General features: G+C 65.3%; 2 protein-coding genes across 2 annotated transcripts; one reads left to right on the top strand and one right to left on the bottom strand.

Annotated features, from left to right (window-relative positions):
* Nucleotides 1-171: 171 nt before the first annotated feature.
* On the bottom strand, nt 172-6,480 carry VPS72 (vacuolar protein sorting 72 homolog). Its single transcript, XM_051775524.1, has 6 exons — nt 6,326-6,480; nt 5,438-5,590; nt 4,841-4,952; nt 3,971-4,150; nt 2,582-2,720; nt 172-1,904 (listed from the first exon to the last, which is right to left on the bottom strand). Exons 1-6 carry the CDS (start codon nt 6,440-6,442, stop codon nt 1,496-1,498), a joined length of 1,110 nt encoding a protein of 369 aa, XP_051631484.1. The 5' UTR covers nt 6,443-6,480; the 3' UTR covers nt 172-1,495.
* On the top strand, nt 5,586-11,739 carry LOC127465035 (Fc receptor-like protein 3). Its single transcript, XM_051775523.1, is given in 13 exon segments — nt 5,586-5,902; nt 7,151-7,247; nt 8,032-8,052; nt 8,146-8,376; nt 8,618-8,854; nt 8,948-9,000; nt 9,002-9,227; nt 9,580-9,846; nt 9,947-10,279; nt 10,695-10,781; nt 11,318-11,339; nt 11,424-11,506; nt 11,633-11,739. Coding segments are annotated over 12 exon segments (1,713 nt in total). The 5' UTR covers nt 5,586-5,902; nt 7,151-7,201.
* The last annotated feature ends 728 nt before the right edge of the window (nt 11,740-12,467 follow it).

Below are 12,467 nucleotides of genomic sequence, written 5' to 3'. Positions count from 1 at the left end.
TCCTGGAATACAGGGGTTCCCACACGCCCTGTGTTTACTGTAGGGTCTCCTGGAAAACGGGAGAGTTCCCCCCGTTTATTGTAGGGTCTCCTGGAAAACAGGGGATCCCACACAGCCCCTGTTTATTGTAGGGTCTCCTCAAAAAAAACACCCCACGCTTCCTGCAGCATCTCTGGGAAAACAGGGGATTCCACGCCCTGTGTTTATTGTAGGGTCTCCTGGAAAACACCCCCCTCCACATCTATTGTAGGGTCTCCTGGCAAACAGAGAATCCCAGGAAAACAGGGAATCCCAGGAAAACAGGGAATCCCACCCCCTCCCTTGTTTAGGATCCCCCGGAAAACCCCGACCCCACCCCCCGTGTTTACTGTAGGGTCTCCCACCGCCGACCCCAAACAAACCTCGCACTTCCCTTCTGCCAAAACTTCCATTTATTCCTATTTTTTTTACCTACAAAAATCCGGAACCCTGTCACGGGATAAACCCCCCCCCCCCCCGGGAAAACAAGCCCCTGGAACGGGATAAACCCAAGGAAGCGCCGCTGCCGGGGGGTCGGGACCCCCCATGTCCCCAATCCATCCCTGGGCATCCCAGTGGGATCCCAGGTGTATCCCAGTGGGATCCCAGGTGCATCCCAGTAGTGTCCCTGTCTTATCCTGCTTTTATCCAGTGTGTTTCTATCCCTGCTGTATCCCGGTGTTATCCTGGTTTTATCCCCTTTTTATCCCATTTCTATCCCAACGTTATCCCAGCTGTGTCCCGCTCCCATCCCCACCATTATCCTGGTTGTATCCCATTTCTATCCTGGTTGTATCCCAGTTTTATCCCATTTCTATCCTGGCACTATCCTGGCTGTTATCCCGCTCCCATCCCCACTGTTATCCTGGTTGTGTCCCGTTTCTATCCCAGCTGTTATCCCACTCCCATCCCTGCCATCCCTGGCACTATCCTGGTTTTATCCCATTTCTATCCCAGCTGTTATCCCTCTCCCATCCCTGTCATCCCCTGGTGTTATCCTGTTTTTATCCTGGTTCTATCTCCTTTCTATCCCAGCTATTATCCCTCTCCCACCCCTGTCATCCCCGGCGCTATCCTGGTTTTATCCCATTTCTATCCCAGCTGTTATCCCTCTCCCATCCCTGCCATCCCCTGGTGTTATCCTGGTTTTATCCCATTTCTATCCCAGCTGTTATCCCACTCCCATCCCTGCCATCCCCTGGTGTTATCCTGGTTTTATCCCATTTTTATCCCAGCTGTTATCCCACTCCCATCCCTGCCATCCCCTGGTGTTATCCTGGTTTTATCCCATTTTTATCCCAGCTGTTATCCCTCTCCCACCCCTGCCATCCCCAGCGCTATCCCGGTTTTATCCCATTTCCATCCCGGTCATTCTCCCGTTATCCCACCATTCTCCCACCATTCTCCCACCATTATCCCACCATTCTCCCACCGTTATCCCACCGTTCTCCCGCCATTCTCCCGCCGTTCCCCGGGCTCAGGCGCTGGGAACGCTCTGTTTGATGACGATCTTCTGCCTTCCCGGCCGGGCCGCAGCCGCGGCGGCTCCTCCGGGGGCGGCTCCGGGCTCGGGAGGCGCCGGAATTCCCAGGGAGGCTCCGGGCAGGCCGTGGGCCGTGATGTACTTCTTGTAGGCCTCGCGGATGATGCGGAAGGCCCGGATGCTGGAGTAGGGGATGTCGGTGACGGGGTCCCGGTACAGGGCCGGCCGGTGGGTCACCGGGCACAGCTCCCGCACCGGCAGCCGCGGGGGTTTGGATTTCGGGAAGAAGCGCTCGAAGGTCTCGTCGTCGCTGAAGGAGATGAAGGTCCGGGAGCACTTCCCGTAGGGAGAGGGGTCGGAGGAGGAGGGAGGAGGAGGAGGAGGAGGGGGGTCCTGCTCCAGCCTGGGGGAGGGAAGAGGGAGAGGGTTAAAGTGGGATGGAGGGGGTGGGAGTTGGGATTGGGGGGGATCCGAGGGGTGGGGAATCCCTGGGTTGGGATCCCTGGGTTGGGATTAGGGTTGGAATTCAGGGCCTTCCCCCCCAGGACTGGAGTCTGGGATTTGGGGGCTCCAAGGTGCAGGGAATCCCTGGGTTGGGATTCAGGTTGGGAATCCCTGGGTTGGGATCTGGGTTGGGATCCCTGGGTTGGGATTCGGGTTGGAATTCAGGGCCTTCCCCCCAGGACTGGAGTCTGGGATTTGAGGGCTCCAAGGTGCAGGGAATCCCTGGGTTGGGATCCCTGGGTTGGGATCTGGGTTGGGATCTGGTTTGGGATCCCTGGGTTGGGATTCGGGATGGGATTCAGCCCCCAGGGGGCCCCCCAGGGTGGGCTCAGCTGCCAAACCTGCTCCCGAGACTGGGATTTGGGGGGGTCCAAGGCATTCATCCCTTCCCGTGGCAGGACAGAGCCCGGAGAGGAATCCAGGTCGGGATTCAGCCCCCAGGCAGGAGACCCCCAGGGTGGGCTCCCCACGCCGGAATGTTGGAACTCGGGCTCTCTCAGGTGCTTTCCCTCCCTCTCCCCCCTTTCCCTCAGGGCTGGATCCACCCCAGGAATCAGAGGGGGGGTCCCCACTGACCCCTCGACGTCCAGGAGGTGCCGGGGGGGCTCTGGGATGACGGGCATGGCCAGGGACAGGTACCGGATCACGGGCCCCACGCACTGACGCTTCTTCTGCACCTGCTTCTTCTTGTCGGCCTCCAGGCGCTCGTAGTTCTCTGGGAACGGCGGGATGGGGGCCGGGAAGGGAGGGGGGAGAAAGGTCAGGGCCTGGCTCACACCCCCCACCCTGGGGACGCGGCTCCTGGAGCTGTTCCAGGGGGCCTGGAGCCGTTCCAGGGGGCCCTGTGCCATTCCGGGCACCTCCGTGAGATCCCAGGGGGCTTCGCGCCTTTCCAAGGATCCCTGTGCCATTCCAAGAATCCCTGTGTCACTCCAGGGGGTCCTGGAGCCATTCCAGGGGGCCCTGCACCACTCCAGGGAGCCTGGAGCCATTCCAGGGTCCCTGTGCCATTCCAAGAATCCCTGTGCCATTCCAAGAATCCCTGTGCCACTCGAGGGTCCCTGTGCCATTCCAAGGACCCCTGTGCCATTCCAGGGGGTCCTGGCGCTGTTCCAGGGGTCCCTGTGCCATTCCAAGAATCCCCTGTGCCATTCCAGGGGGTCCTGTCGCTGTTCCAGGGGTCCCTGTGCCATTCCAGGCATCCCTGTGACATTCCAGGGGCCCCTGTGACATTCCAAGGATCCCTTTTCCCTCCCAGCTCCACTCCAGGGATCCCTGTGCCATTCCAGGGTCCTGGAGCCATTCCAGGGATCCAATTTCCCTCCAGCTCCATCCTCAGGGTCCCTGTGCCATTCCAAGGACCCCTCCCCCCACATCCCAGCTCCATTCCAAGGATCCCTGTGACATTCCAGGCATCCTTTCCCCTTCCCCCCCTCCAGCTCTGTTCCAGGGATCCTGGTGCCATTCCAAGGATCCCTTTTCCCCCTGGCTCCATTCCAGGCATCCCTGTGACATTCCAAGGATCCCATTCCCCTCCCCATCCCTGGCTCCATTCCAGTGGTCTCTGTGCCATTCCAAGAATCCCTGTCCCATTCCCAGGATCCCAGGGCTCTCCCAGGGAGTGCAGGTTGATCTCCTCTGTGATTCCCAGCCCCATTCCCAGGATCCCAGCCCCATTCCCAGGATCCCAGCCCCATTCCCGGATCCCAGAGCTCACCCAGGGAGCACAGGTTGATCTCCTCAGTGATTCCCAGCCCCATTCCCAGATCCCAGCCCCATTCCCAGCCCCATTCCCGGATCCCAGAGCTCACCCAGGGAGCGCAGGTTGATCTCCTCAGTGATTCCCAGCCCCATTCCCGGATCCCAGCCCCATTCCCAGCCCCATTCCCACATTCCCAGCCCCATTCCCACAATCCCAGCCCCATTCCCACAATCCCAGCCCCATTCCCGGATCCCAGAGCTCACCCAGGGAGCGCAGGTTGATCTCCTCTGTGATTTTGGCCTCCTCCAGCAGCTCCTCCTGGGTCAGGGGCCTCTCGTAGCTCGTTCCCCCTTTTTTCCTCTTGGACTGGACCTGGCGCTCCTGGAGCCTCAGGAACGTTTGCCGCGTGTGCTCCGTGGTCGACTGGCGCATGTGCTTCCTGCCTGCGGAAAACCGGGATTGGGAACGGCACCGGGAACGTCCCGGGGCAGCACGCCCAGCCCGGAGCACTGGGAGCATCCTGGGAGCCCATTCCCAGCCCCTGGAGCACTGGGAGCATCCTGGGAGCCCATTCCCAACCCCTGGAGCACTGGGAGCATCCTGGGAGCCCATTCCCAACCCTTGGAGCACTGGGAGCATCCTGGGAGCCCATTCCCAACCCTTGGAGCACTGGGAGCTCTCCCAGAGGATCCCATTCCCAACCTCTGGAGCACTGGGAGCATCCTGGGAGCCCATTCCCAACCTCTGGAGCACCGGGAGCTCTCCCAGAGGATCCCATTCCCAACCTCTGGAGCACTGGGAGCTCTCCCAGAGGATCCCATTCCCAGCTCTCCCAGAGGATCCCATTCCCAACCCCTGGAGCACTGGGAGCTCTCCCAGAGGATCCCATTCCCAGCTCTCCCAGAGGATCCCATTCCCAGCCTGGATCACCGTGACCCCATTTCCAGTCTGGGTCACCAAGAGCTCTCCCAGAGGATCCCATTTCCATCCCAACACTTGGAGTTCTCCAGGACCCCGTTTCCAACCTGGCTCCCCGGGAGCTCTCCCAAAGGGTCCCATGTCCGTCCCAGACCCCAATGTCCCTACTCCCAGCCCGTCTGCCCATTCCCATCCCATTCCCATTCCACACTCACTGTCTCCCACGTCATCCTGGAGCTCCAGAGGGATGGATTTCACCTCCCGAGGTTTTTGGGATCCCCCTCGGGGCCCCTCCGGCTTCTTGGGCCGGAGGCTCTTCAGGGGCTCCTGCGGGACGAGACCCAGACCGTGAGCCAGAAAAAAACCCAAATCCATGGATTTGGCCCCAAGAAAAACACCCAAATCCATGGATTTGGCCCTGCTTTTCCCAGCAGGAGCTCTCTGCACCCGGTAGGCCTTGGTGAGGACGTGGCCAAGAACCAAGAAAACCCCAAATCCATGGATTTGGCCCCATTTTTCCCAGGATGAGCTCTCCACACCCGGTTGGTCTTGGTGAGGGCACAGTCAAGAGCCAAGGAAACCCCAAATCCATGGATTTGGCCCCGCTTTTCCCAGGATAAGCTCCCGTACCCGGTAGGCCTTGGTGAGGATGCAGCCAAGAGCCAAGGAATCCCAAATCCATGGATTTGGCCCCGCTTTTCCCAGGATGAGCTCTCATACCCAGTAGGCCTTGGTGAGGATGCAGCCAAGAGCCAAGGAATCCCCAAATCCATGGATTTGGCCCCACTTTTCCCAGGATGAGCTCTCCGTACCCGGTAGGCCTTGGTGAGGACGCGGCGGCGCCGCCGGGGCTCGGCCTCGTCCTGGTCACTGCCCGGCTCGTCCCCCTCGTCGATGTCGAAGTCCGAGTCCACCTCGTCCTCCGTGTCCGAGTGTTCCCCCCGGTACTCGTCATCCCCGGATTCCTGCGGGATAACGGGGATGGATCAGCACGGAGAGATCGGAGAGATCCCCTCAGGACTTGTTATCCCCAAATTCCTGTGGGATAACAGGGATGGATCAGCATGGAGAGATTGGAGAGATCCCCTTGGGACTTGTTATCCCCAAATTCCTGCGGGATAACAGGGATGGATCAGCATGGAGAGACCACAGAGATCCCTCCAGGGCTCGTCATTCCTGGATTCCTGTGGGATAACAGGGATGGATCAGCATGGAGAGACCACAGAGATCCCCCCTGGACTCGTCATCCCCGGATCCCTGCGGGATAAGGGGGATAGGTGAGTATGGAGAACCCTGGGAGATCCCCCCTGGGCTCGTCATCCCCGGATCCCTGCGGGATAACGGGGATGGGTCAGCACGGAGAGACCACAAAGATCCCGAATGCTCCTTTCGGGACTCGCCATCCCCGGATCCCTGCGGGATAACGGGGATGGATCATCCCGGTTGCCCCCCGGAGCCCCCCGAGGGGTCTCGGTCCCCTCGCAGCCCCCCCCGTGCCCCGGGACCCCCCGTGCCCGTCCCCCTCTGCCCAGACACCCCGTCGAACCCGCCGTAGCTGCTCCGGTAGAACTCCTCGTTCCCCTCCTCGGCCCGCAGCAGCCCCGACAGCCGGTTCCTGCCCCCCCCCCTCCCGGTACCCCCGGTACACCCCGTTCCCGGCTCCCCCGCTCTCTCCGCTCCCCCCTCTTCTCCCCAGACACCTCGTTGAAGCCGCCGTAGGTGGTCTGGTAGAACTCGTCCTCCTCCTCGGCCTGCAGCAGCCCCGACAGCCGGTTCCCGGCCGTTCTGCGCGGGGCGCGACCCTCCGCCAGGCTCATCTCGGCGCTCGGCTGCGCGTCCTGCCGGGGGGGGGGGGGGGGGAGCGAGAGAGCGCCGAGCGATCGATGGAGGGAGGGGGGTGGCGCCGCCCAGCGGGGAGAAGGGGGAACTGCGAGTGACGTCATGCGGTGGAGTGACGTCACTGGATGTCCCTCCGTGTCCCCACGGTGTCCACACCGTCTTCCTCGATGTCCCCCCCTATGTCCCACCGCGTCCCCACGTGTCCCCACTGTGTCCCCCAATGTCCCCATCATGTCCTTCCATGTCCCCCCGTCCCCACCATGTCCCCCCAATGTCCCCCCATGTCCCCCCAATGTCCCATCATGTCCCACCATGTCCCCACGTGTCCCCACTGTGTCCCCCCATGTCCGAACTGTGTCCTCCCATGTCCCCACTATGTCCCCCCATGTCCCCCCATGTCCCCTCATGTCCCCCCCATGTCCCTGTTGTGTCCCCCCAATGTCCCACCACGTCCCTCCATGTCCCCTCGACCCCCCCATGTACCCCTTGTGTCCCCCCATGTCCTCTCATGTCCCCCCATACCCCCCCATATCCCCCCCATGTCCCCACCATGTCCCCATGTATCCCCAATGTGTCCCCACCATGTCCCACCCTGTCCCCGCTGTGCCCCCACTCTGTCCCCACCCTGTGCCACCACCACGTGGGTGACAGAAGTGACACCGTTTCCTTCCTCTTTTTGTCCCCAGGAGCCCCGGGGAGGTGACAGGTGGCCCTGGCAGGGTGTGACACCACCCGGGATGGGGGGCACCGGGATGGCCGGGGACGTGGCACTGCTCCTGTGGGGTGAGTGTCCCCTGGGGTCCCCAAGGCCACCAGAGCTCGGCCAGGGGGGTGGCTTTGGGGACAGGAACGGGGAGACAGGAACGGGGGGACAGGAATGGGGGGACAGGGGTGTGGGGACAGGCACCATGGGTCTGGAGCACCTCTGGGGACAGGGACAGGGGGACAGGGGGACAGGGATGTAGGGACAGGGACACAAACACCACATGGACAGGCTGTGGGAACAGGTGTCGTGGGAATGGGATCATGGGCACGGGGACAGGGGGATGTGGCTGTGGGGACAGGGGGACAGGGGGATGTGGCTGTGGGGACAGGGACAGGGGGAATGGGATCACGGGCACGGGGACAGGGGGATGTGGCTGTGGGGACAGGGGCTCTGGGGCTGGTGGAGGTGCTCTGTGCCAGCACAGGGTGTCCGTGGTGTCCCCATCCCCAGGGTGACCATGACATCCCCATGTCCAGGGTGTCTCCCCAGTGTCCCCATCCCCAGGGTGACCATGACCCATGATGTCCCCATCCCCAGGGTGTCCATGGTGCCCCCATACCGGGGGTTGCCGCTGTGTCCCCACGTCCCCCCCTCAGCCCGGGGTGTCCCCAGTGTCCCCCTCCCCACCTGGATGTGGTTTGTGGCACAAACACGTCCCCTGATCCCTCCAGGGACCTCTTGGGGACCGTCCCCCATCACTTTCCCACGAGAACCGGTGTCCCCACGGGCACAGTTTGGGGACAGCCCCCACTGTCCCCGTGGTGCCACCCCCACCCAGCCCCTCTCACTTCTCCCTTCCAGCCCAGACCCTGATCCTCGCTGGTGAGTCCTCGGGGGGGGGATGGCATGTCCCCCGCCCCGCTGTCCCCAGCCCCGCGGTGGCCCTGGCAGGCTGGTGTCCCCTGTCACCCGCAGGCGCCCGGACCACCCAGCTCCTGCTGGATCCCCCCTGGACGCCGGCGGTGCTGTGGGACGAGGTGACCCTGACCTGCCAGGGCTCGGGGACCCCCGGGGACACCACCTGGTTCAAGGACGGGCGGCCCTGGGGGCAGAAGGGACGCGACAGTGTCCTTGTCACCAAGGAAGGCACCTACGAGTGTCACAGAGACGACACCGGGTACAGCCCCGCCGTGCTCGTGTCAGACGGTGAGGGGGGATGAAGTGGGTGTCTGGGGGGGCTCCGTGGGTGTCACCCCCCTCGTGTGACGTTCTGGTGCGCTCGGGGACACCCCGGCACCCCTGGGCACCCCTAGGCACCCCTGGGCACCCCTGCCACATCCTGCTGCCAGCGCCCCCAGTGCCATGGGAACACCCTCCCCCCCGAGGTCCCCGGTGTGACGGGACCCCCCCGAGGTCCCCGGTGCGACGGGCCCCCCGTGTCCCGCAGACTGGCTGGTGCTGCAGGTCCCGGCGGGGCCGCTGCTGGAGGGGGACAACGTGACCCTGCGCTGCCGAGCCCGGAACAGGTTTGTCACCGACGTGCGGTTCTACCACGAGGGGAAGGACCTGAAGGGGACGGAGCTGTCCCTGTCCCCGCTGCAGCTGCACCACGAGGGTCGGTACCACTGCGGGGGCAAGTGGTTGAGCTTCCTGGAGTTGGCGGAGGTGACAGTGACGGTGCACGGTGAGCACCCCCGGAGCCCGGAGCCGACACCCCCACGGCCCCTCCCCAGCAGACCCTTGCTCACCATCCCCCCATCCCCTGTCTCCTTCCCAGAGCTCTTCCCGGTGCCGGTGCTGGAGGGTCCCTCCGGGCCCACCGAGGGGTCCCCCCCTGAACCTCCGGTGCCGCAGCCCCCCCAGCCCCCTGCGGCCCCGCGCCCGCCTCCTGCACCTCTTCTACCGGGACGGGGTGCTGGTGGGGGGCCCGCAGGGGTCCCCCCAGCTCCACGTGCCCGCCGTGGGGGTCTCCCACTCGGGGGGTTACACGTGCGAGGTGCGCTCCGGGGACGGTTCCGTGCGGAAGAGCAGCGCCCGGCTCCGCCTCGCGGTGCGCAGTGAGTGCGGGGACGGGGGGACACCCCCACCGCCCCCCCGGGGACCCCCTTCCCTCCCGACATCCCACTCCGCTTCCCGGCTCCCCGCTCCGCCCTCTGCTCTGCCTTCCAGCCCCGGGTCCTTCCCCCCCTCCCTGTGTCCCCTAATCTGCCCCTGGGGTCCCCCCACCCCTCTCTGAGCCCCCACATCCCTCCCTGAGGCCCCTCTGCCTCTCCTCCCCTGAGGTCTCCTGTCCCTCCCTGGGGTCCCTCAATGGTCCCCAGGTCCCCCCACCCCTCCCCGGGTCCCTTCTCCCTCACTGGGGTCCCCCCCCCCGCCGTGTCCCCCCTCCCACCCGTGTCCCCCCCGCAGGGATCCCAGTCTCGGGGGTGTCCCTGTCGGCGCAGCCCCCGGGGGGGCGGGTGGCACTGGGTGACCTGCTGGCGCTGAGCTGCGCGGTGGCCGCGGGGACAGGCCCCCTGTCCTTCTCCTGGCACCGGGGGGGCTCGGCCGCGCCCCTGGGCACCGGCCCCCGCCTGGAGCTGCGCGTCGGGGGCGAGGACAGCGGCCACTACCAGTGCCGGGTCACCGACGGGGACAGCGCGGCCCAGAGCCCCCCCCTGCGCGTCACCGTGCTGGGTGAGCGGGACCCCCGGGCTGGGGGTGACCCCCCATCCCAGCCACCCCCCATCCCAGCCATCCCTCCCCTCCGGCCTCAGACCCCTCCGTCCCCCCGCAGTGCCCGTGGCCAACGCCACCATCACCCCCGTGGCCAACGCCACCGTCACCCCCGTGGCCGATGCCGACCCCCCGTCCCACCGGGTGGGCACCGGCGCCCCGGTGACCCTGCGCTGCTCGGTGCGGGCGGGCTCGGCCCCCGTGACCTTCTGGTGGCTGCGGGACGGGCGGGAGGTGGCCCGGGGGCCCCTCCTGGCCCTCGGGGACGCGGAGCCGCGACATTCCGGCACCTACCGCTGCGTGGCCACCAACCAGCTGGACGGGCACCGCGTGTTCCGGGCCATCAGCCCCGAGCTGGCCCTGCTGGTGACACCGCGGGGACACCGGGACGCAGGTGGGGGGACACGGGGTCGCTGTGGGGGTGACGGGGCGCGGCGGTTTGTCCCTCTGTGTCCCCGGGGGGCACAGACGGGACGGGGCACGGGTGGGGTCACCGGGGGGGGGTCTGGGTGATCCTGGTTTGTCCCTCTGTGTCCCCGGTGGGCACAGACAGGACGGGGCACGGGTGGGGTCACTGGGGGGGTTTGGGTGATCCTGGTTTGTCCCTCTGTGTCCCCGGGGGGCACAGACAGGACGGGGCACGGGTGGGGTCACTGGGGGGGGGTCTGGGTGATCCTGGTTTGTCCCCGCTCCGTCCCCGGTGGTGGCACAGAGGGGACGGGGCGCGGGTGGGGTCACCCGGGGTCTCCGGGGGTGCAGGACCCCTCGGGGGTGACAGGTGACCCCTCTGTGTCCCCCTCTGTCCCCAGCAGTGGCCGCGGGGGTCGGCGGGTCCCTCCTGTTCCTGCTCCTGCTCCTGGGTGTCATCGGGGGGTGGCACCGGTGGCACCGCCGGGGTGGGTGACAATGGGGGGGGGGGGACACAGCGGTCCTGGGGTGGGGGGAAGCCCCCCCAGTTTGGGGGTGATGGGGTGGCACCCACAGACCCTGTTGAGAGGGACTGAGCCCCCCATGACCTCGGCTCAGGGCCCTGGGGGGCTCGGGGGGGATTTTGGAGGGTCTTAGGGGAACTCTTGGGGTGTCCCATGGGGGGCCTTGAGGAATCCTGGGGGGGTACTGGGAGCTCCTGGGGAGGGTGGGGAGGTCCTGGAGGGTCGTGCAGGGAGCTGGGGGGATCTTCAGGGATCCTGGGGGAGTTTGGGGGGTCACCCCTCCCTGCCAAGCTCGAGGTTCTGGGGGTTCAGGGGGCCCAGGGGTTCCAGGGGTGTCGGGGGTACCGGGGTGGTTCTGGGGGGGCTTTGGGGTTGCTTGGGTGTCCTGGGGGTAGGTCAGGGGTCCGCTGGGCTTTCAAGGGTCCCGGGGGGGGGTTAGGAGGGTTCAGGGGTCCCGGGGACCCCCCAGTCACATCGAACCCCCTCCTTTTTTCTTTCAGCTTCCAGGAAAACCCAGGACAGGTGAGTGGGGGGGGGGCTCGTGCCGTGACCCCCATTTTCCCCCTCCCCCAGGAACACCCCCCTCACCCCCCCTTATTCCCGCAGGGCCCCCCCGGACCCCCAAACCCCCCCGGAGGAGGAGGGGGAGGTGCTTTACAGCGACATCGTGGTCACCGAGCGGGCAGGGGGTGAGTATGGGGGGGCTGGAGGGGGGACACAGGGACACCTCACCCACGGGGGGGGGGACAGGGACATGCCCCCCACATGGTGTCACCCCTCCCACGGGTCCCCCCAACCGGTTTCTCTCCCAGCAGCCCGCGGAGGGTCCCACAGTGACCCCCCCCAGGTGACCTACGCGGAGCTGCTGGGACCCCGCGGGCGCCGCCGGGACTCCAGTGACAGCTACGAGAACGTGCTGTGACACTGGGAGCACTGGGAGGGGCACTGGGAGCACTGGGGGGCACTGAGGGCACTGGGGGACACTGGGAGCACTGAGGGGCACTGTGTTGCCCTTCCCAGTGCCTCTCCATCGATCCCAGTGCCCCCAGTGCCCCCCATGCCCCTCCCAGTGCCCCCAGTGCCCCCCATGCCCCTCCCAGTGCCCCCAGTGCCTCCCATGCCCCTCTCAGTGCCCCCAGTGCCCCCCATTCCCCTCCCAGCGCCCCCAGCGCGGCCGAGTCAAAAGTGTCCAAGGGGCAAATAAACAAATTTTTTTTATTTTTTATTTTTCTTTCTCTTTCCTTGTTCATCCCAAACTCTCCCTTTTCCTTCAGGGACGTGCCTTTATCTCACTCCGTTGGGGGGGCTTTACCAGCTGATTCTCCCACCCCCTGCCCAGCTGGGAACTGTGACGTCAGGGATTGGGGGCGTCACACATTGGGGGTGTGGCCCAGTGACGTCACAGGATGTGTGCGTGCTGCCGTGACGTCATGGGTTGTGGGTGTCAGGCATGGGGGGGTGCTCTGTGACGCCACGGGATGGGGGTGTGTGCTCCTGTGATGTCACAGTTTCAGGATGTGGGGCTGTGACGTCACGGGACGGGGGTGTCAGGCATTGGGGCTGTGCCTCTGTGACGTCACACATCGGGGTGACCCTATCGGGTGTGGCTCGGTGACATCACTCACCCTGGCCCCGCCCCCTCTTGGCATC

The sequence above is a fragment of the Manacus candei genome, unplaced genomic scaffold, assembly GCF_025592945.1.
Source record: "Manacus candei isolate 608988 ecotype Guabito, Panama unplaced genomic scaffold, ASM2559294v1 h1tg000308l, whole genome shotgun sequence".
NCBI classification, from domain to species: domain Eukaryota; kingdom Metazoa; phylum Chordata; class Aves; order Passeriformes; family Pipridae; genus Manacus; species Manacus candei.
Note: the sequence above shows the minus strand (reverse complement) of the source record. Positions and strands in the feature narration are given on the sequence as shown.